The 23572-nt window shown below is 38.8% G+C and overlaps 1 protein-coding gene across 1 annotated transcript in view; it reads right to left on the bottom strand.

The window, feature by feature from the left end:
- LOC135712850 (visual system homeobox 2-like) overlaps nt 1-23572 on the bottom strand; it is a gene marked incomplete at its 3' end in the record, with an annotated part of 175049 nt that overhangs the window by 115596 nt on the left and 35881 nt on the right. The window contains exon 2 of the mRNA XM_065235915.1: nt 19696-19749. Coding sequence (XP_065091987.1) covers nt 19696-19749 — 54 coding nt within the window. The remainder of the gene's footprint in view (nt 1-19695; nt 19750-23572) is intronic.

Raw genomic sequence — 23572 nt, 5'->3', positions numbered from 1 at the left:
AAATTCTAACCATGAAATCGCCATTCTATGTAGAATCTGCCATGCTCCATGATGGCCGCGTTGTTGTTGTGTATACAAGAGGCAAACATTAATGAGCATTATGGAGTGGGTTTCAACGTGGAAAGCCTCCTTGGTTCTTCTATACGAGAAGAGTGAAGAGAAAACGAGAGAATGTTTATGACTCGTCGCGTATGTATGTGCCACTTTGTTCATCTTTGTATAGACGAACCCCCGCGATAATTAAGAATTTTGTGACTGTCGACATCATCATTGGGGTTGCGCTAGATTGGATAATAAAGAGTGTTGCACGCTTCGCATATTTTTGCATACCTGCAGTACGTACTACGGTTCCATATGTCAATGTATGTACGGCTGCATACATACGTACCTACATAGGCACACCCAACCGAAAGAGGCATAATCATGACTCCGCGAGTATGGTAGGTATCGCATTAGCAGACCGTGTGACTAATGTGTTACATACTTTCTGATGACGGCTGCGACGGGCCGCGGTGGGAGGTATGATGATTATGATTGTGAATACCTACTCCCGGTGACATAGCAACCGCGGTGAGGAATCTTTACACAAAAAAAAGAAGCCGTAACCCTACCACATTGGCTTACCACTGAAACAATGCCAGTTATGATGGTTTGTTATGAATGAACCTATGAGTTCCAAGATGGCTGCTGATTTTTTGAGAACAACACCGCATCGAACCTGTTTGTGCTTATGGGACTATGCATTTTCATTAAGCAGTTCAAAGAGGAAATTTTGTTCATAAAGATTTTTTATTACTTTTTGTTAATCGTGTCTTGGATCAGCTCAGTCTCTTGCGTATAACATTGAATGCGAACGGTTTTGTATTTAAAGTATCTTTTTAGGTCTTAACTTTGGTCGAATATATCTAGAATTCAGAATTAAAAGGACCTAACCGCGATGATCAATCCTCTACATCGATTTTCTACAGTTAAGTAAAGTATTTTTTTGGAAATTTGTTTTCCAATACCGTGATGTGAAATGTTGTATTGGCTAGCGCTACGAGAAATGTTGATTCTGCTGATTTAATTAAAAAAATGAGAAAATCGATGAAGAGAATCAGTCATTGCAGTTCTGTGATTATGATCACAAGATGTATTACTTGAACATATTATATATCTACGTAGAATGGTTTAGGAATTCCTAAAAATACGTTTTATTGTACAGTCAGATGTCTTGAAAGAAGTGCTTAATAAGTTAAAGGCGCATCTGATGAAAGAGTGGACTAAAAATAAATTTCTTAGAATACTACTTGACAAATCTAACTTGTTTGCGTGACTGTGAAATGTTATAAAAAGTCATAAAAGTCAACATTTCCATAAGCATTACCAAAGACATCAATTTGTAATGGAAGCAGATAACACTTGTGAATAAAAGTTAAGGGGATTTATTTTGTGTGCAGAAAATCGGTTAGTAGAGGTGCTGCCTGAATTGATTACGAAAGAGTCCTACCCATTATTATTACAGTTTTCGCTTCAAAAATTAATATTTAAAAAAATATTCAAATGTCTAAGCAGTATTCTTCCGGTCAACTGTTTCGCCTTTAAGAAAATGGCAAATGGAATTTTGTTTTTTTCGGTCGCTGTTTTTTCGTTGACTTCTGTCACTTTTTTCGAATATTTTGCATTTTTTATAAATATCTAAAGCTATACAGTAGGAAATTAGTACCTTTGAATAGAACTTTTGATATGTGCTGCTGCGAAAAAAGCATCTACAAGCAAAAGGAGGAGGATGATGGCGACAATAATGTCTTAAGACAGGATCTATAGACACTTAATTTGGTGAGATCTTTTCATATTATTTTAATGAAAATGGATATTCCCAATCGTGTTTTACATCATGCTTTATTAAATACGCGCTGGATTCAAAGCATTGTTCTGAATCTGAAGGTGTGCTTGCAGTTCCATTAGCCATGTGATATCGGAACTGTAGACATGTGGAGCTTATGGCTTCTGAAAGTGACTTCGGAATTTGTATAAATTATCAAACATTTTAAAAGGGGTTTCTGGATAAATAGTAGAGCTAGCACCTTCTAATTCCCGGACTAAAGCTGCTTTCAGTTATCTCTAATATGATAATTTCAAGTATATTTCTTCCATAATACCACTTGCAAGAAATGTTGCAAACAATATTTTGAATGTTAACTTGTATGATACATGACGCTCCTTTAATATGCATCATAGTGATAGAAATTCACATTACTTTTTTCAACTGTGTAGGCTAAGAACCATTTTCAACCAACTTGGCTAAATTCGAGAACTGTCACTCTCAATGAAATGATCAAAATGTGTTGTGAAATAAAATTCAGCATGAGACATTTTTATTGCATTACACTTAATTCTGTAACGTGATTTTTTTTTCGTCTCTATTTTTAATCGTGTAATCTCAAGTTGCTACCAGGTGTAATGCAACATGTTTCAAAACATAAAAACCAAGAATAATATGATGGAATTAAAAAATGTGTACCCATCCTGCATAAGGGCAAAATAAAAAAAATGAGATAGCGTAAAAACATAATTGAGTGTTATTTGATTACAATTTAATTACCGATGGTCATAGCCTACTTCGATGCCAGGCTTGTATTTGCGTCGAATCATTTGTTTTTTTTTTTTTTTCATTAGATTTGATACCAAAAAAACATAATTTTGCACTAACTTTCGAAAGTTTCCGAAACATAGGGATGTGATTTTTGAAAAGCTGATAACGATTCCTTTAGACAATGCCAAATTGGAAGAAATTTTTTTTCTGTTTTTATACACCATCTGAAGGCTGATCCAGGCTGAAAGAGCTTTGTTTTCTGAGCACAACGATATTTTTTTCTATCCCACAGACTTTTATCTCGAGTTTTAAATCAAGATTTAATAGAAGATAATAACATCACTGTTTGACACTCAACTATATGCCGGCGCCGGTGGTGTAGTGGTAAGCGTGACTGCTTTCTAACACCCGATGGGTCTGGGTTCAATCCCAGCCGAGGTCGGTGGGATTTTTCTGAGGCATAAAAATCTCTGGTCACGTCTTTCTTCGGAAAGGAAGTAAAGCCATTGGTCCCGGCCCATGTGTGTTGAATGGGTGCGATATCCTACGCTGGTGTGGAAGCTGCCTTCCGCAGGTGTGGAAGCTGCCTTCCGCAGGTGTGGAAGCTGCCTTCCGCAGGTGTGGAAGCTGCCTTCCGCAGGTGTGGAAGCTCCCTTCCGCAGGTGTGGAAGCTGCCTTCCTGCACATTCGATTGCCGTCAATGGATGGCAATCGATGTCCATCGGTGATTGGCACTAGATTGCGGAACAGAGACCGACGTTAAATAAAGGAAAAAAAAAAACACTCAACTATCAAATTGACAGCTCGCTCCCATACAAAGTCCCACCGAGGGGCACTAAGATGGTATTTTTTGCGAATGTAATCGCTCTATTTAACATTGTTAAAAGACACGGTTTTTCGAAGGTGCCGTCAACGCCAATTGAATTAGAGTGTGAGCACCGGAATGATGATTCGCGGAAGTGGTAGAAGGGCTCTTCGCAATGCGCCGTGGTATGAGAGGTCCCTTTTGTTCCCCCGTTGTTTGGATGGAAGATGGACTTTGACGTCAAACTCCGACATCTGTTTGATCGGTCCTTGTCATGAAGCAGGATCTAAACTCCATTGATGATGATGATATTAAACTTTTTTCGGTTGCTCTGCTACAGTCAACTCTCCATAACTCTATGATCCCTTAAATATCAATGTATAAATTTCATTTTTATATATGAAATTTAATAAATTCATGTTGATCTTCGTCTACAATTTGGACTTCTACATCAACACATGTCAAGCAGCTAAACTTGGTGAGTTCGTTCCATTAAATTTTTATCTTTTCAAACCAGTAACGTTGGGAGATCACCTTTTTGTGGTGCGTTACTGGTATAAGATCGACCACCGAACCCTAGCCGTGACTAATTCAAACTAGGGAATCAGGATTTTCCAATAATCAAAGGATAACATTTTATTCCTCGTTACTTTTTATGACTTGATAATCGTGACAAGACTCGGGTAGTGACCACCGCCGTTTTGCATTTCTATATTTTATATTTCAAATCAAAAATATTGTTTGTGTTCATAGATTTCACATAATCCTTTTCCCTTTGTCCTTCTCCTTTTCCTTTACCTCTTCTCTTTTCAGAAGCGAATAATGGCGCTATAGCCATAAGTCATAAAAGGCTAGGACAAGAGTTAGTGTTCATGTCCCAACCGTCAGAAGAAAATGGAGCATCACTTAATCTTTCTAGCTTTGATGCTTCCAACGACCAACCAATCATATAATTACCAAAATCGGAACGTACGGTACGAGATGTCCACGTTTCATCCATTTATTGGATTCTGAAGCATCGTGTTTAAATCTTCGATTTAAACAGGCCCGATGTTTTCTGAATCATCTTGGCCCTTAAATGCTGCACAGTAGGCCTGGCCGTTTTGATATGTGTGACGTATCTTCGATGTGGAACATAATATGTTATATCAAATAGACAAGAAAAATGATGTAGGTATATATATCATTTTCCAGAATGCTTTCATGAACTGGCTGTGTTGGTGTTATATTAGATTATATTAGATATGGGAACACCTTGAAATCGATTTTGTTTTTTTTTTTTGCTATAACGTTTATTGAAGATCTACGAAAAACTTTGTTACAAAACTTCACAAATTTCAAGAAAATAACTATCTAGCATTTTTTGGACGATACAATGTTTTCTTTCTACAATAGAATACCCAACAAACAGAAATGCTTGCACTCACTCTACTATACCGTTTTTTTTGGAATAATGAACTAATTATAAGCAGTGATGGCATAATCATTAGTAAATTGATAAGCAAAAATGATTTCGTTTTCTTAGAAAGAGAAGGTATAATAATGCTGTTTTTTACTCTTCATCGATGGCAGACACGAAGCGACTGCTGCCACCCGTTATGGAAGTTTCAGTTGTATTCGGATGTAAAGCAAAAATCATGAGTCTCGACATCACCACAGCGTGCAATATCAACCGCAGTTGTTTGCATATTGATTTTTGAATACGAAAATCAAATATGATCATGTTCTTTGTTGAGATTTAAATTTTACATTTTCCCAACACTGACTATAAGTTTTAAAATGAAAGTAGACTTCTTTTTTTTTCGAGAATTGACCAACTGCAGTCTTAATAGGCTAGCATCTCGGTTGAGGTCTCCATGCGATACACAATACTAACAGACGACTCGAGCTATGGTGCTGCAGCTTTTACGCTAGCATTGTGATCAACTGTGTGTATTAAATTACGACCATAAATCCGGAGAACCCCGAGATCTGGGCGCAATCGCCCCTGCAAACAAACACGTGAATCGTCGGTCTCCAGCGAACAAAAGATCCAATCCTGCAAACAAACTATACCAAATCATAGAGGAACTATTCCTCTACCTGATTGAAATATTATTTTTTCCAGGCTGAGCCCCAATTCGCGAGAAACCGGCAAATGACGTGCCCATCTACAAAAGCAACTACGCTCCAACCTCGAAGCTCTCCAGAAATATGTGATAAATCATGTAAATGTAAATGGAATACAGTAATGTCCCGATTTTGTCAGCCCCATTTTTTGAAAATGTTTTCTAATGTTCTACAAAACCCATGCCCTTTTTCAGTAATCTGTAAATGGAATACAGTAATGTCCCGATTTTGTCAGCCCCATTTTTTGAAAATGTTTTCCAATGTTCTACAAAACCCATGCCCTTTTTCAGTAATCTTCTTCCTATTGGACCAAAGTATACTTTAAATATCCCTCTTAACGATGAATGAGAAAAAATTGGATTTTTGGGTATGTGAAATTATTGTAAGAAAAAAGTCTGAAGCGCGGAAGGGCTCACAAAATCGGGTCATTACTGTATTTAAAATAAATAAATTCATTCTTACCTTTTTATGGTTGTTTGATTATTAATTGCTATTATTACCTGCTTAGAGTTGGCTCCTTTAAAATACTATGTAGAATTCACCTCATTATTCCTCAGCTCCATCGATTTCCGTTCCTGCGTGGTTTTTGTGATATAACCACGCTCGGCATATTATCCAGTAGTACGACTTGGGCGTGCACCATGCAAGTAACTCATCTCTCGTCAAGATGATGGGATATGGGGTGATGGTGAAAGGATATAGAAAACGAATAAAAGAACAGAGAGAACCCCCCCCTCCCAACACACACACAACGAAAAATAAACATAGATGCACAGACAAACAGAAATAACACATTTAATATTTCTCTCCACAAAACATAGTCACTAAAACACTACCACCATCTGTTGAGTATCATGTGATGGATAGTACACTGAACAGATGGCGCTAGTGTGCAGACGTCAAACTCAAGGGAACCGACCGTGCGCGCTACAGGTGGCAGCACCACCAACCAAAAACACTCAAATTGACCGTCAAATGCGTGTTCAATGAACAACCTGCGAGAGTTATGTCTGTTTGTCTGTGATAGATGGGTTATTAGGAAAGTACAACTACATTATAACTATTACTGCAATGGATGAACGTTAGTTTCGGGGTCATGTTAGTGTTATAGTTTTGTTAGGATTGACGCTTATTCAGCCCTGTCGGCCCCTCGAACACTAGTCGCAGGCAGTTGTTGTTAGGACATGTGACACTGTCACTGCTACTATGTTAGAGGTATGACCCGTCAAGTTTCGAAGTGCAAAAAAACTGTTAGAATTTTCTTATAAATTAACTTTACACTCAAAGCAAACTATTTACCTTAGCATTACAAAAGCGAATTTAAAATTACTATTTTATTTTATGCTAATATTAAAATTATGATAAAACTACAATTTACGGCTCCGTGAAATTAACTCGCTTGAACCGTTCAAATCAATAAACTGAAGAAAAACTAAAATTAAAAAAAAAAATGCAAAAAAAAAAATCATAGCGACACTTGAAAAATCATCATCAAGCCCCTCATCCTTGGACAGGGCATTTTCCCAACACTGATTATAAGTTTTAAGATGAAAGTGGACTTCATAAACTAAAAAAAAATCAAAATCAGTTTTTTCGTTCAACACTAAAATTACGTTCATGGGAATGCGTTCATTGCATTTTTCTTGCCTACTGGAACATTGTGGACATATGTTCATTGACAGAATTTCGGCTTTAAACGATAAAATTGTTTTTAAATTTTCAAAAATTAATGACGCCTCCGTTCTCCTTAATGATATTTTGTGCTTGTTAGTTACAATTTCGCTTTCACAGAGTCACACTCATCAATTCTACGATTGCTAAGCATTCACTCAGAGTGAACGCTGATGAATAATGAAATCGCTGATTGTGACTCTCTGGAAACGAAACTGACAGGTTTTATGCGTCAAACACATACTTCACAACCTCTTATTGTGTCTTACAAGTATAAAATTTCATTATAACATCTTATGATTTCATAATTCCGAAAAATTATATAACACTACATTACACTATTAAGCTATAATTAAGTGAGTGGAAGCTACCCTGTAAACAAACAATTTGGGCTGATTAAAAGCGGTTGTTTTCTTTTGGAAGTAACAGAAAGCCAAACCAAGCAATATGAATTTGATTTTTAAGTTTTCAAACAAATTTTAATTCCGGGACGGGTTTGACATGTCGGTTAGCATCCATACCACTCACGTATGACATAAAATGTGTTAAAGTGAAAATAGTAAAACAAATAACGGATTTTTACTCCATAATAATTCTATATTATGTTATGTTATTATGTTTGACATTGATTTATAATAAGGTATATGTTCGGTTCCGAACGTTTAATCTATGTATTAATTCTCCCTACACTCCCCTACATAAACGATTTGCACTGTTGTGAAGCGAAGCAGACTCCTCCTAGTATCGTCAATTCCACGCAAGAACGAGAAGTCAACTTTACACAGCGGTACGAATGCAGAGAATAAAAATGTATAAAAGCAAACCATTTCGCGCGAAGCGCATCATTAGTATTGTAACTGCCGAACGAGAAACATCAAATAAATTAATATTTAAACCATCACCAAACGAGCATAATTTCATCCTCATGTCCATTGCCACTGGAGCACACGATTGCTGCTGTTGATAATCGCTGCCATACAGTCCACATTCTAGCCGTTGCACCTGGAGCCAACAGGAAGGTCAATAGCGTCCCGTCCGATCGATCCGATTCACAACTGGACCCCACCCGTGGTAATCTAGTGTGAATACCGGTTCGACTTCCCTATTGGACACCCTATTGCCTTTATCCCCGACGCTGTAGGTTGGGAATTTGTTGTTTTGCCAAGTTGGATCGTCCTAGTTAATTTTCGCCCGGGTTCCGTTTACATGTGCACCGCACATAGTTTGGTCCATCGACCCGGATAGCAGCATCGGTGTGTTTGCCCGTGTGTGGATGGATTGATGAGGAAGAGTTTTGTGACTCTGGTGAAACTTTTTGTGCTAAACCACGTCCGAACATGTATCGGTTGAACAGTTTGTGTGCCTAGTGAGGCTGAAGAAACACGTCCGAACAAGTTTCGGCTGAACATTGTAGTAGTGTTAGTGAGCCTAGTTAGGCTGAAGAAAAAAAGTGGAAACGATCAAAAATGACCGAATTAAAGACGCTTGTGCACCTTCGGGGCCAAGCAAAAGCCAAAGTGACCAGAATTCGGAAAAGAATCGAAGAATTGGCAGAAGTTGGCGTCGTGCAGCTGACCCTAGCACAGCTGAAGGTGTATTCCCGAAATTTGGAGGCACATTTTCAAGAATATCTTAGACTACATCATCAAATCACCGGCCTGTTGCCACCGGAGAAGATAGATGACAACGACGCTACGTACTTGCAATTTGAATCCCTCCACATTGAAACCTCTGCGTTGGTGGAAAGTCTAATTCAAGATTCGATCCCGAATACCGCACCTCCTGTGGTAGTGCCCGTGTCCCAATCCTTGAGTAGTTAGCCACCGCAAATAATCGTTCAGCAACAGCCACTTCCGGTTCCCATCCCTTCCTTCGATGGAAAACCGGAAAATTGGCCAAGGTTCCAGCAAGTGTTTTCGGATGTCATGTCAAGGTCTAAAGACTCCAACGCTGTTAAGTTACACCACCTTGAAAGAGCACTAGCGGGTGGTTCCGCTGCCAAACTTATCGACCCAAAGACGCTTAGTGATGGAGATTTCGTCCACGCCTGGGAGTTACTGCTTGACGTTTACGATGATGAAAGAAAGGCAGTTGACTCTCATATCTACGGCTTATTGAGTCTCAAGCGGATGAGCAAGGAATGTTCCAAGCAGCTGAGGGAGCTTTTGAACGAGGTAACCCACCACGTGGAAGGATTAAGGCTGTTGGAGCAGAACTTGGAATGAGTTTCCGAAAGGTTCGTTATTGTCGTCCTATCCGGTGCACTGGATCCGGAAACGAGAAAGCAGTGGGAAGTGACCATTCCCCATAAGGAGATTCCAACGTATGATGATACCATCAAGTTTTTGAAGGAGCGATGTTCATTGTTGGAACGTTGCGAAGTTAGCCAACCGAAGTCATCGAAGGTGTCAAACCTGAAACCCTACTCAAAACCCCAACCAGCAAAGTCATTCGCTATGGCTACACCCGTAGCTAATAGTGAAGTGAAATGTGATGTCTGTAGTGCAAATCATCCCAATTTTAAGTGCGACAGGTTTGTTTCTTTGACGGTACCCCAGCGGAGAGTTAAGGTAAGAGAACTTAACCTTTGTTTCAATTGTTTGCGGAAGGGCCACCTTGCTTCAAAATGCCCTTCAGGAAAATCTTGCCAGGAGTGTCAATGTAGACACAACACTCTACTTCAGAGCCCAAGAATCCAAAGCCCGTTGATAGTTCAAGGCCCATTGATAACCCTAAACCCATAGTTGAAGGTCTGAATCCCCAGCCTGAACCAAACCAAGTTGTCTCAAGTTCCCAAGTTATTCCTCTTATTGAAAGTGTTTCATCGATCGTCCAACTCAATTCATAAGGTTCCTTTGTCGGATGGCACGCTTTTGCTAACGGCCATGGTTGATGTTCTTGACAGCCGTGGAAATCCGCATCCCTGCCGTGCATTCCTCGATTGTGGTTCCCAACTACATTTAGTTTCCCGTTCCTTGATTGAGTGTTTGGAAATCGACGAAGTTCCCACCCATGTTGAAGTCGTCGGAGCAACTGGTAAACGATCAGTGTTGGACAAAAAAGTAAAGCTTTCGTTCCGTTCTCGTTGTATGGAATATGAAGCCCAGATTGAATGTTTGGTCACCAATGTGGTGACTGGCCCTATCCCTAGTAGAAAATTGGATGTTCTTTCTTGGAGTATTCCCCCGATCCTTCCTTCCACATCCCCGGACAAGTTGATCTCTTGATCGGAATTAAACTCTTCTTCCACTTGATGCTACCCGGACAGTTAGTGTTGGGTAATGATTGTCCAATTCTTAAGGAAACCCGTCTGGGATGGGTTGTTGCTGGTGGTACTGAGGATATTGATCAGAATCAGCATTGCTATGCAGCCACACTACGTCCGCTATCAGAATGTATGGAAAGATTTTGGTCTGTCGAGTCCATTGAGGATGCGGATGTCGTATCTAAGGAGGAGCAAGATTGTGAGCAGCTTTTCAGTTCCACTTCTGTTCGAAACCCTGATGGTACCTACACTGTCCACCTTCCGTTGAAGGAATCTGTAAGTGAGCTAAGTAATAACCGATCGTTGGCCCTAAAGCGTTTCTTCATTCTAGAGCATCGATTCAGCAAGAATGCCGATTTGAAAGGTGCTTACGTTGATTTCATCAACGAGTATAAATCATTGTCCCATTGTAAGGAAGTTTCCGAGGTAGATGACGTCCCTGGGAAGTTGGTTCACTATTTACCTCACCATGCGGTCTTCAAACCAAGTAGTTCCACCACCCGTTTAAGAGTTGTCTTCGATACCTCGGCTCGAACAACTGGTCCATCTCTCAATGATGTTTTGATGATTGGTCCGACAGTTCAGCCTGACATTTTTGCACTAAACCTGCGGTTCCGTACACACCGTTTTGCATTAAAGGTTGATGTTTCAAAATTGTTTAGGCGAATCAAGATAGCTGAGGATCATTCTCCCCTTCAGAGGATTTATTGGAGGGAAAACCCTGATGACCCACTTCAGATCCTAGAGTTGACAATCGTTACTTATGGAACAGCCAGTGCCCCATTCTTGGCCACACGAACATTGTTGCAGTTAGCCCGTGATGAATCTCACCATTTTCAAATAGCTTCCAAGGTTTTAGAAGAGGATGTTTATATGGATGACGTGGTATCAGGATCTTCGTTTGGAGTTGACAAACTTGTTGAACTCTGGAGGCTTCCCTGTTCATAAATGGTGTGCAAGTGACCCAGCCATACTCGATACTGTACCTGAAGAAGACCGAGAAAGATTCTTAGAGTTTGAGGATTCAGATGTCAACAAGGTTATCAAAACCTTGGGTCTATTATGGGATCCAGATGAGGATATTTTCCGTTTCCATTGCGAATTGAAGTTACAGTCGTCGCCTATCTCAACCAAGCGAGTTGTCCTCTCTGAGATAGCTCGAATATTTGATCCTTTGGGTCTTATTGCTCCGGTGATTGTTTTGGCAAAGGAAATCATGCAGTGTTTGTGGAAAGATGGTTTGGGTTGGGATGACTCATTGGAAGGTGAAGTTCTGCAGTATTGGCTTACGTTTAGAGATTCGTTGAAGTATATTGATATGGTCAAGATTCCCCGCTACGTGGGATTGACGGACGTTAAATTCGTCGAAATACATGGGTTCGCTGACGCTTCCAACCGTGCTTACGGAGCAGCTGTTTATTTGAGAGTTGTTTCTGATACCGATGTAACAATTTCGTTGCTATGCAGTAAATCAAGAATTGCTCCCTTGAAACCTTTGACGATCCCGATATTCATAAAGGTCGGTCTACGAAAAACCGTTCGAACAAAAGCCTATATTTGTATTTTCATTTGCCTTGCTACCAAAGCAATTCATTTGGAATTAGTTTCCGACTTGTCGTCAGTAGCTTTTATAGCTGCATTACAGCGTTTTGTCAGCCGTCGGGGACTAGTGGAAGAAATACATTCCGACAATGGCACAAATTTTGCTGGTGCTAAATCCGATCTTCACGAACTTTTTTTGATGTTCCGTGATGATCAAGCGAAAGGAAAAATCAATGAGTTCTGTTGTGCCCGCGAAATTGTTTGGAAATTCATTCCACCTCGGTCACCCAATTTTGGAGTATTGTGGGAGGCTGGGGTGAAGAGTACAAAAACCCATTTGCGTAAAATTCTGACCAATGCTTCTCTCAATTTCGAAGAATTCTACACTGTTCTCACGCAGATAGAAGCAGTACTCAATTCACGTCCACTTTTCGCTAACTCGTTAGACGCCCATGAACCATCTGCCATAACACCCGGCCACTTTCTTATTGGTCGAGAATTGGTTGCTATTCCTGAACCTACTTCCGTTTACATGTGCACCGCACAGTATATGTTTATAACTAATCTCACGATGCTTGCCGTGCACTAAGTTTTAGTGGTTCACAAAATAACAAAACTGCACTGGTATCTCTCGGTGTCGATCGAACAATCGAAAGTTGTTTACTCGGTCACGTTATTCTTTTAGTGCACTTTGTTCACTGCCTGCAGCTCGGTCAGTGCCCTTTGCCATCGCCATTGGAAATGGAAGCGCAAAGTTCACCATGCCAATTTCGTGAAAGCATTGGATGCAACTCCAGGTGACATTGCAGGTTTTTGTCTTGTATTATGCCCTGATGCATAGCCCCGAGTAATTAATATTGCATTTTGCTAATGGAAAGGCAGTTAAAGTAGGGATGTCGCTTGCGGAGGCAACGTTCAATAGTGCGAGTGTACGATTTTCCACCAGAGGTATCAGATGGTGATCTTACATTTGTGCCGGGAAAATACGGAGAACGTGTTATCCGGAAGAAATTCCCTACGGAGATGGGCCCGACATGTACACAGGTGTGCGAAGTGTGTACATGGATGAGGAATCGATCAATCGGAAGAGGAATATATATTACGCTGGGCATAAGGATGAATGCTTTCTATGTAAAACGGAAGAAATCCAAGCAGATAGCCCGGAAGCAGCAGCAGTCGCTTGAAAAACAACTGAACGTTCACACCAAATAATTATGAATTTTAATAGTGATGTAAATATCCATGCATGCTAAAATTGAAACATGTAAATTTCCTTTTAACGTAAACTAGCAACTTGCAAGAAATATTGCTTACAAAGATGGATGGTTGCATGCAATATTTAGAATATTTCATTAAATGACTCATAAATTTACACGATCTGTAATGTGAATTTGTATGATATGTGACGCTCCATTTATGTGCATCATAGTAACAGAAATTTACACTACTTTTTCGAACTGTGTTGATAAAAAGCAAGGACGAAGCACAAGGCAATAAGATCGATTCTTTGGTACCGATTTAATCAGTGGAGCGATTCTAGAGCCAAATATAAGATCGTATCAGAGGTATCAGATGGTGATCTTACGTTTTTGCCGATTTAATCAGTGGAGCGATTCTAGAGCCAAATATAAGATCGTATCAGAGGTATCAGATGATGATCTTACGTTTGTGCCAGGAAAATACGGAGAACGTGTTATCCGGAAGAAATTCCCTACGGAGATGGGCCCGACATGTACACAGGTGTGCGAAGTGTGTACATGGATGAGGAATCGATCAATCGGAAGAGGAATATATATTACGCTGGGCATAAGGATGAATGCTTTCTATGTAAAACGGAAGAAATCCAAGCAGATAGCCCGGAAGCAGCAGCAGTCGCTTGAAAAACAACTGAACGTTGATAAAAAGCAAGGACGAAGCACAAGGCGATATAAAGCAAGGACGAAGCACAAGGCAATAACAGCTCGTTTGATAGCAGTACGTACACTAGTGTAGCGGCTGGGTGTGCATCGTTGGACAGCATCAGCCATTAAACAGTGGAAACGATAGAGGTGCTGCATGAAGAGGTGGCGAAAATGGACGTGACGACCCCGGAGACCGAAAACGAAACCAAACAGGAAAATTCCTGGCCGGTGATTTATTTGAATATTATAAGGAAAAGAATTTCTTGGGATACCAACGTATTAAAAAAAAATCAAAAGATCGATCTACCAAAGATCGATTCTTTGGTACCGATTTAATCAGTGGAGCGATTCTAGAGCCAAATATAAGATCGATCAGTAAAGATCCATTGATTATTGGCCAAGTTATTAGCATTTAAGGTCTGACCAATTTTCGATGCATTTTCCTGGATTGGCACAGTTCCCGAAAGAGTCCTACGTCAAAAAACTCAAGCCCCCTAAATGTAAAAAAAAAATCTGCTCTTCGGCTCCGGTTAGCTCATAGCACATTGAGTCCCCAACATAAAAAAATAACAAAACAAACAACAATATGTGCTATGTTCCGTTTTCATCAATTTGGTCATTATTTACTTTTTGCTAAATATCGAACTTCTATCAAAACTTGTACATAAACAAGTGTTTGTTAAACCCATGGCCGAACAATAATTAATGCATCAATTATTGATGCATTGCGCTCGAGGAGATTCTGTTTTCGCATGATTTGCTCTGAAAACCCATGTCATGTCTCATAAAATTCATGTTTTAATCGTACGAATTTTTAATACAAAACAGAAACACGCTTCAAACTTTATTTAGTTACATTGCAATGATCACTTATTTAATAATTCAATTAACCAACATCCAGGGAAGTCAGACCAGCCATACTAAATCCTTCTCTTAATATAATTCGAACAAGTTGCCTACCATCTATACAATATGAACCAGTTTAAGATTATTAGTACTTTGTAATGCTCTCTAGAACGGAAATGGTCGTCAGCGTGCAATGCTGCGGTAATAATCAGCCATATTTTTTCAACTCGCAAAATTTTGAATGGCAAACATAAAACACTGAGAACTCCTTTCTGACCGAACAAAGCAAGGGGAAGCAAAAATCACGAAAGAAACCTGCCATTGTAGCTCGTCTCGCAGTCGACTCCATGTCTGGGAATTATTCAACTAGCTCGACGGTCGTAATAAAAGTAAAGAGAGCAAAACTCAATTTGTACAATCTCATTATACCTACTCGAGAGTTCGGTGCTTGGCACTGCTGAGCAATTTGAACTTGTATTTTATATGTATATACAATCTGTAGCAACGTATAAGTATATAAGGGAAACCCCTCCAATCGATGCAACGTTGTACCGCTAGGGTAGATTATATAGACGACGATTTTGCGCATGATTCAACTTTTGAGGGGAATCTTCTAATGATGTGTAGGTTACACACAAAAGCAGTCGTATGTCGATGGTGAACTGTTTGGGAAGGGGTTGTTACAACAGGCCAGGAAAAGCAGATTCGGACGTCGTCGCCACACTGAATCTAATTTGTGTCTAACTGAGCTGGAAATTGCTACCTAATAGAAGGCACTCGAGGTAATTTGATAATGATGAGTAATCTGTATTCTGATACTCATACACACATACTTCATGACCCAGCACACACTGATACATTTAAACGTCGTAAATGGATTTTGGCTGAAGCAGCTCTTCCGATTTCCGAGGTATTGTTTTACAAAATTTTACGGGTTGTGGGTCGTTAACAATGTGTACAACCAACTAGTATTATTTAGCTTTAAAATTAGTTATGAATTTCGACAATCAAGTGAATTAAGCCGACGGCACGTGAACGTTCCGAGAATGTATGGTTTTAAAATATGTTCACGAGAGTAAAAATGTTTTTTAACGTCTATTATCAATTTAGAAGAATACGGTGTCTCTGAGATCCAAAACTAAAAAAATAAACTACCGGAAGCAATTACTTGTGCTTCAGTGGAATAATAGAGTGATGGATAATTTTATAATCAAATGTTATAATGCATGTAAAACAAGTTGGTTTTTTTTTTGCAATAACCCATTTCAAGCTATTTTCATCACACAGTTCGGACTGTTCATTAACTACGTAGAAAGTTTAGGAGGGGGGGACAATTATCCACGGCCCATACAAATTTTAAAAAGGTTTAAGGTTTGCGTCCTAGACACAACCGCAGTCTAACGTAGAACTACGCAAAATTGATGTATGTCATACATTTTTGACTATTATACTTCATCCTAAATTTTTCAAGTATTTCAAAACTCGCGACAATTCGTGTTAGCATAATCAGACCAGCGTTCATCTTACGCATGAGATAATGTATTTAAATTTAATGTAATTATTAAGAATTGACAGAATATTCCCTACTTAACTACATTGGGTTGATCAATGTTGAGCTATTTTGCTGTGATCAATGTGCACTAAATTTGACATCAACATCGACTACACACTTAGAAATACCTAATCTTACACTTGACGGAATCCATCTTTGACATAAAGGATGAGCACCTAAATTTACATTAATTTTTCTATGTGTGTACAATAGGAACTGGCACTATTTCATCACACATTTTATTGTTGATTTTGCGCGTTTCGTATTAGGGGCTGTTCATTAACTTCGTAGATAGTTTTTAGGGATTCTTGCCCCCCTCCCTCACCCTGCGTAGGCAATTGTTCATACATTTTGTTTTAATTTGTATGGGCCGTGGATAATTGCCAAACCCCCTCTCCCTCCCCTCTAAAGTCTCTATGTAGTTAATGAATAGTCCCTTAGTTGCACCGGGCCCAAGTCTGCTTCCACCCCATCGCTGGTTGTCAAGGTGATCATGCCGTGATCCACCTTTAACCGCTGAATCGCTCCTGCTTACTGCAGGACCCAGTTCCTCGCCGTCCGAAGCGGAAATGAGCAGAGGCACGACAGCAGCGCTGTTTTATATCTTTTCAGGTTCAAGCAGAGCGATGTGCAACCAAGTGATACTCGATTATGACGACTGGGTTTGGGGAAAACTTTTTTTTTCATAAAAACAGTGATAAAATTATCATTTAAACATTTTTCAAAAGTTTTTAATGCAAAATTGATAAAATATTTCTTTCAGCAGACTTGTAATGTAATATCCTATCGATTGGCATATTTGGATTTTAATTTCATCTATATATGACAAAGTTACAAGTGTTCAAAACCTAACACTATTTCACCACACATATTTTTTGATTTGCACCCTAGTATAAAGGGTGATACGGTCAAAATTTGGTCAAGGGAAAAATATTCAGTTAGGCTTCCGCTTTTCCAAATCCGAATTGCCGGGCCTTACGCTTGACCCCTGCCATCAGATTTTGTACAGCCACCTTGTCCACCTTCTTCGCCGCAGAAAGCCAGTTTGCCTTGAACTGCTGCTCGCCATTAGCAGTTTTTTTGGTCTTCTTTAGGTTCCGCTTGACAATAGCCCAGTATTTCTCAATTGGGCGGAGCTCTGGCGTGTTGGGAGGGTTCTTGTCCTTGGGAACCACCTGCACGTTGTTGGCGGCGTACCACTCCATGGCCTTTTTACCGTAATGGCAAGATGCCAAATACGGCCAAAACAGTACGGAACAACCGTGTTTCTTCAGGAAAGGCAGCAGACGTTTATTCAAACACTCTTTCACGTAAATTTCTTGGTTGACAGTCCCGGAAGCTATGAAAATGCTGCTTTTCAAGCCACAGGTACAGATGGCTTGCCAAACCAGATATTTCATTGCGAACTTTGACAGTTTCATGTGCTTGAAAACATCTGCTACCTTTCCCCTTCCTTTTGCCGTATAAAACTCCTGTCCCGGAAGCTGCTTGTAGTCGGCTTTGACGTAGGTTTCGTCGTCCATTACCACGCAGTCAAACTTCGTCAGCATCGTCGTGTACAGCCTCCGGGATCGCGCTTTGGCCGTCGTATTTTGTTTATCATCGCGATTTGGAGTCACTACCTTCTTGTAAGTCGATAGTCCGGCTCGTTTTTTGGCTCGATGCACGGTTGTAGACGATACACCCAGCTTATTTGCGGCATCTCGGAGAGAGAGGTTAGGGTTTCGCTTGAAACTACCGGCAACTCTCTTTGTCGTCTCAGCGGCTTCCGGTTTCGATTTCCCCCCGATCCAGACTTCCTGGCTGTCGACAAACGTTCCCCAAACACTTTAATTACATTTGTAACGGTTGATTTGGCAACTTTTAGCGATTTTGCCAACTTTGCGTGCGAGTAGCTCGGATTTTCGCGATGCGCGAGCAAAATTTTGATACGCTGCTCTTCTTGCTTGGACGGCATTTTGACAACTGAAGAGTGAATTCCAAAATCAAAATAGGAGCAACATTCTACACACACACACCTTCAAAATGAGGGGTGTTCAGGTTTTTTAAATGCAAAATTGAAAGAAATACGTCAAGTTGATATTGACCAAATTTTGACCGTATCACCCTTTAGTCGACAAAGACGTAGTTCTACGTCAACACTGTCTACGTACGTAATGGACAGCCCCTATTAGAAGTTATTATCGAAGACATCACATCAAGAAGACTGGCAGCTTTGCCAGAATATGAGTGACAGATACAGTAGCATTGCACTTTAGTGAAGGGGGAAGCAACGCATAGAAAAATGAGCAAATACACAAATCTCTCTTCCGAGGTTGGGGTTTTTGTTAACAAATTCGTTCGGCAAATGAAGCGATTGTGCCTTCGTATGAGAAAACGGGAGCGATCCAAGACTCCTTGATATGTTGTCTTCGATATTGATATTGATTCGATAGCAATTGATTGATTGAAAACGAAAGGGGAATTATAAGAAACCCATCGAATTTTATATTAAAAAATAACGATTATTTTACAGAAATCACGATTTAAAGGCAAAACTTGTGATTGCTAAATGCAATTTTTGTAAAGAAGAGATATAATATATGATCAAATTACTATGATTAGCACAATCAATAGAGATCCCTGGATGTCTAAGAACTGTTTACTGTTGAGCTTTACAGGTTTTACAGCTTTATTCAGTATAACTGTCACCGATTTCCCAAATACGCAATTCTCAATGAGTAAAATGGGTATATGTTCAAGCATTTTTGTTTTAAAGTGTGCTTGTATCGGAAGAAGGATTTGAAATTTCATTCGTTTTTTATTTTGATTTCAAGCAGCCATGGACTTGAAAATGGAGCATGTCATAAATCTGTATAAATTCGTGTATTATCTTTTAGAAACTGAAATCTCTTCGAAAGAATAAAACATTTATGTTTCCCATCATTATAGAGGTAAAAAGGAATTATGCTGCCAGCTTTGGTTTATTTTCGTGACAAATGTGGCTGGTAATTAAAGGTAAAGGGAGAGAGATTTGTATTAAAGCATGCTTAGTTGAAGGTTATATATGTAGTATATCTGGAATATATCGATATAGAAAAATTCATGCAAGCGTTTAATCGTTATGACGAATTTTAAAAGTGAGAGTTATTCCGAATCACTGAGTGAGTGAGTAACTGATAATTGATAAAATCGCTGATTGTGACTCAGCGGAATGGACAGGTTTAATGTGTCAAACGCATTCTTTACAAACTCTTCTTGTATCATAGAAATAATAAATTTAATGATTTCAAATTTTGAAAAACATTTTTTATTATCTGGAATGAATTTTCACAACCCTAATTTTGTTAAAGATTGAAAGATATCTGGTTTGTAGATAGGTATTCTATATAAGGTTTTACCTCACTCGACTTAAATATAATTGTTTTATTGGCACATTTTAGAACTTACCCGGTAAACATGGACTTCCACCGGAACCAAATGTAGGCTTGAGGTGTGGAAAACCTGAAAATAGAAAAAAAAACAATGATTGTAAAGTACAACATTAAAATTATTAAAATGTTCAAAGTGAAACTAAACGAAGATTGTTTGTAAATTTCTCAAATTTAAAATTATCGTGATTCGCAACTGGTTATAATGTATGTTATAAATAATTACCTTACAGTAAACATCGATTCCGCATGTCTCTTAATTACTATAATCGTAATTGCAAACAAACTTTGAGTGGTGTGCAAGTAAACTCATTTCTTCGTTTTACGTATCACCATGACGCGACATCGCAAAGGTAGCTTATTAAATAAACATTTGAGAAACTGCGTGGAAAAAATGCCCACTTGAAATTATTATCCCCAGATCTTTCCGATAACATTATGCTACAAATGCTTGAAAGAAGCATAAAATTACTCAACAAAGCCACCTAATCATCGCACGTTCTAGCCGGTATAAAACTTGCTCATTGTTCGTTCGTCATCGGATATAAGTAAAATCACACCATACCATGACTACCTTGGGATCCGTATTTCGAACAAAAAGTTGCCAGTAAGTGTGTCTTTGCGCATAACAAGCTTACTTGAAATTATACACCACACCGTAATGATAGATATGATTTATGACTGACACTCAATCTCGATTTCATATTCCTAAGGTGAAAACCAACAATGTTTCACGAAGGTACCTACAACTGACCAGCCAACAGAAAAACTTCCAAGATTTTTTTGTTGTTTATTGAATTGTTCGTGAAACTAGTAAGCAGCAGGAGGAAAGCAAGGAAAGGGAGAGTACAAGTAATCATTTTAAATCGATATTGATAGAATAATTGATTAATTATATGCTAATGCTACCACCACACCGCCGCCGCTGCCGTGTACGGTGAGGGCCTTTGATGGGTAGTCCATGACTGGAAGCAACTTTGGTATTGCTTGCTTTAGCGGTTATAATTTCCGAAGAAAAATACGCCTACATTCCGCATTTTTAACCTCTTGACTCATTATTACTTCATCGAATGCTTTTTCTCTATCTCTTCTGTTGAAGTATTAGACCGTGGTATAACAAAGCAATCCACCGTTTCTCGTGGATGGAGCAATCTGCGGGCAGAGAGGTATTGTGAAACTAAATAGAACGACCGGTTAGTCGGCAGTAGCCACTAGTACCGAACATGACTGTATTTATTTTGAACAACGCTTGAACATGATCATTACTGCGATTGAATGTAATAAACGAGACGAAAAACGTTTCTCAAACATGGTTTCGAAACTTGTACGTTTAGGATTGAAGATTTTTTTCGGCGGGTAATTTTGGCTACCAATTATATGACGGTGGCGGACTGTTATTACACTATTTAGTCATTGGTATGATATTTAGTATGAGTAACCGGACTTCTTTGAACTTGAATTTTCCGAAAATTTTCTGTTATCCAAAGCTCTAATAGCACAATGATGATTTAGTCCAATACCCTGATTTTTTTGTGAGCCCCTCTTCTGTGCGTCAGAAAAAAATAACATGTTAAAAGAATTCTAAGCTTAAGGTAAAATTTCGTCAGTATGAGTATCAGTAATTTGTTTTTGCATTCAGTTTGTCGCAATGTATTAATAACACATGCAATGTGTGTGAGCCTTAACATAAAAACGGAAAGAGTTTACTTTGAAGTTATCATCATTAAAAAATAAGAGATTTTAAAGTAAGAATATATTTTTTTTATATTATTCCTCCACCTTGAAAATGTTCGTGGAATTTTGTTATCAGGCTATATTTCTATGAATTACTGAGACAGTTTCCGTATCAATTCACTATATAAAAAGTTTAGAAAGCGAAGCATACATAGAACATAAAAATTAAAATTCGTAGTCCACAGAATAAAATAAAAGTAATCGTCCTTGGGCATGGGGATGGAGGTCACAGCATTTTGACATCATCAGCATAGAACCGTCAACCGGAAGACAGTGCCTTAGATTGCTTATTGATGAATATAGTAAACAATAAAGGGCCTAAGTTGCCTTAGGCTGATAAGTTAGTCAGAGGATTCACTTCTAATCTTTAAAATGAGCTTCCGATCCGTTAGTTATTATCTGAACAAGTCTTTCAAGCTGTTCAAGCAATATCTCATGATCAACACGATCATTTGATTCATCATGCTCGAATCTAAAAAATATCGATTCGAATTCCGCAATGTGACCCTAAGTGATGTGGTCGTTTGATTGCATCGCTGGAATGGAACCCATGCTTTTCTGCACAGTAAGCGAAAATGGTTACCACGAGGTCACTGAGCTCTTTATATCACGAAAACAATTAATATTGTCTAATCTACAATTATTATCAGCCGTAGCAGTAACCAGATTTGAAAACAAAAATCCATTCGCAAAATAAAAGCATTTTATGAATTCACTCCTATACCGCGCGGTGCAAAGTTTTGAAATGATCATTATGTTCATAGTTGTTCTATTCTCCGCTTTTTGATTACTTTGATTTTCCAAATGACTATAATTCGAATCATGCGTTGAATACGAGATAATTTTAGAGTAACACATCTAAAATTATAATAACTTTATTAACTGTGCGATTAGCCAATGCCTGGTTTTTTGTAGGCGATACTTAATACATCAACATTATTTTCACATTCACCCATATTCGGTAACAAGTTAGAACCGTATTTTCCAAACAAATGTTTTATTTTTGTATGGAAGAACGGTTTGAACGAAAACGAGAATATGGGTGGTTATCTTCAACGCTACTGCTGAGAATATACAACTTGAAGCATGAATAGAGCTATATTACCCACTTACCCCTGTTCTGAAAATAGGTATAAAGGTTGGATGAGATGCTGCAGATTTATTTGAAAAGAAATCCCTTCTTATGGTTTCTCACTTAAAATTTCCCGATACCAAGGATGACATCTTACACTCCGCATACGATATCACCCAGAGAAAAGGGCAAAGCTGATAATATGCATCGATACGCAATGGCGATTCTATCAATCATTGAGTGTGTTGGTCATACATAAAAAATAAGAGCAGCCGACCATCGCTATACCCGTTTTTGCAATGAGAACACATTTTCGTATTGAATAAACATCAATTTGGTGGAACCGAATCTAACGAGTTGATTGAAGGTAAGCTCCATTATTATATTGATTTGAACCCCTCAATCACTCTTGAAACTCTAGGAATCGATGGCAGCAAACTGTACAGTGGCATGTAAACATATACACCCACATACAGATTTATGTTCGTCAACCGTTCCTGACTCGTGTGTAACTACAATTGGAAAAGTGCTTCCAGAGGAGAATGGCAGTATTTCTCCTGTAGCAGTACTCACGTCGAGTTTTCTTTTGCGCTTTTCGTTGGTTTCTTTGAAAAGCGATGGAAGGTGTTCTCGTAAGAAAATTCCACCTTCACCAGCAGAGTGGGCCTGTAAACCAAAAATGTCGGAAAAAGTTTGAAGTTACTTTTTCAACGGAACTAAATATGAATCAAAGGCACAAACGTGACACACCCCACAAGGTCTGAACTCAGTTCCAGTCCAGTTATTTACACATCTTTCATCGAAACAGAATTTGGGTAAGAGTGTATAAAACGCCCCACTGAAGCAAAACGCCCTCTTTGCATTTATATGGATGTAGCATTAATTTGGGCATTCCAAGTAATTAGTGAGAGCAACTAATATTGTATTGTTTGAAATTTATGAATGATATAAATGAATAGTATAACCTGATATATCAATATAAAAAGATGCAGGAATACAATTTATTAAATGAAATGTATAGTATTAATAATAAATATATATTAATATTGAAGAGGTCATCCAGTTAGGGAGAGATAGAGTAAGGAAGAGT

This window comes from Ochlerotatus camptorhynchus, unplaced genomic scaffold, assembly GCF_037179485.1.
Source record: "Ochlerotatus camptorhynchus isolate MF236.1 unplaced genomic scaffold, CSIRO-AGI_Acam_v1.1 ptg000509l, whole genome shotgun sequence".
Lineage (NCBI taxonomy): Eukaryota > Metazoa > Arthropoda > Insecta > Diptera > Culicidae > Ochlerotatus > Ochlerotatus camptorhynchus.
Note: the sequence above shows the minus strand (reverse complement) of the source record. Positions and strands in the feature narration are given on the sequence as shown.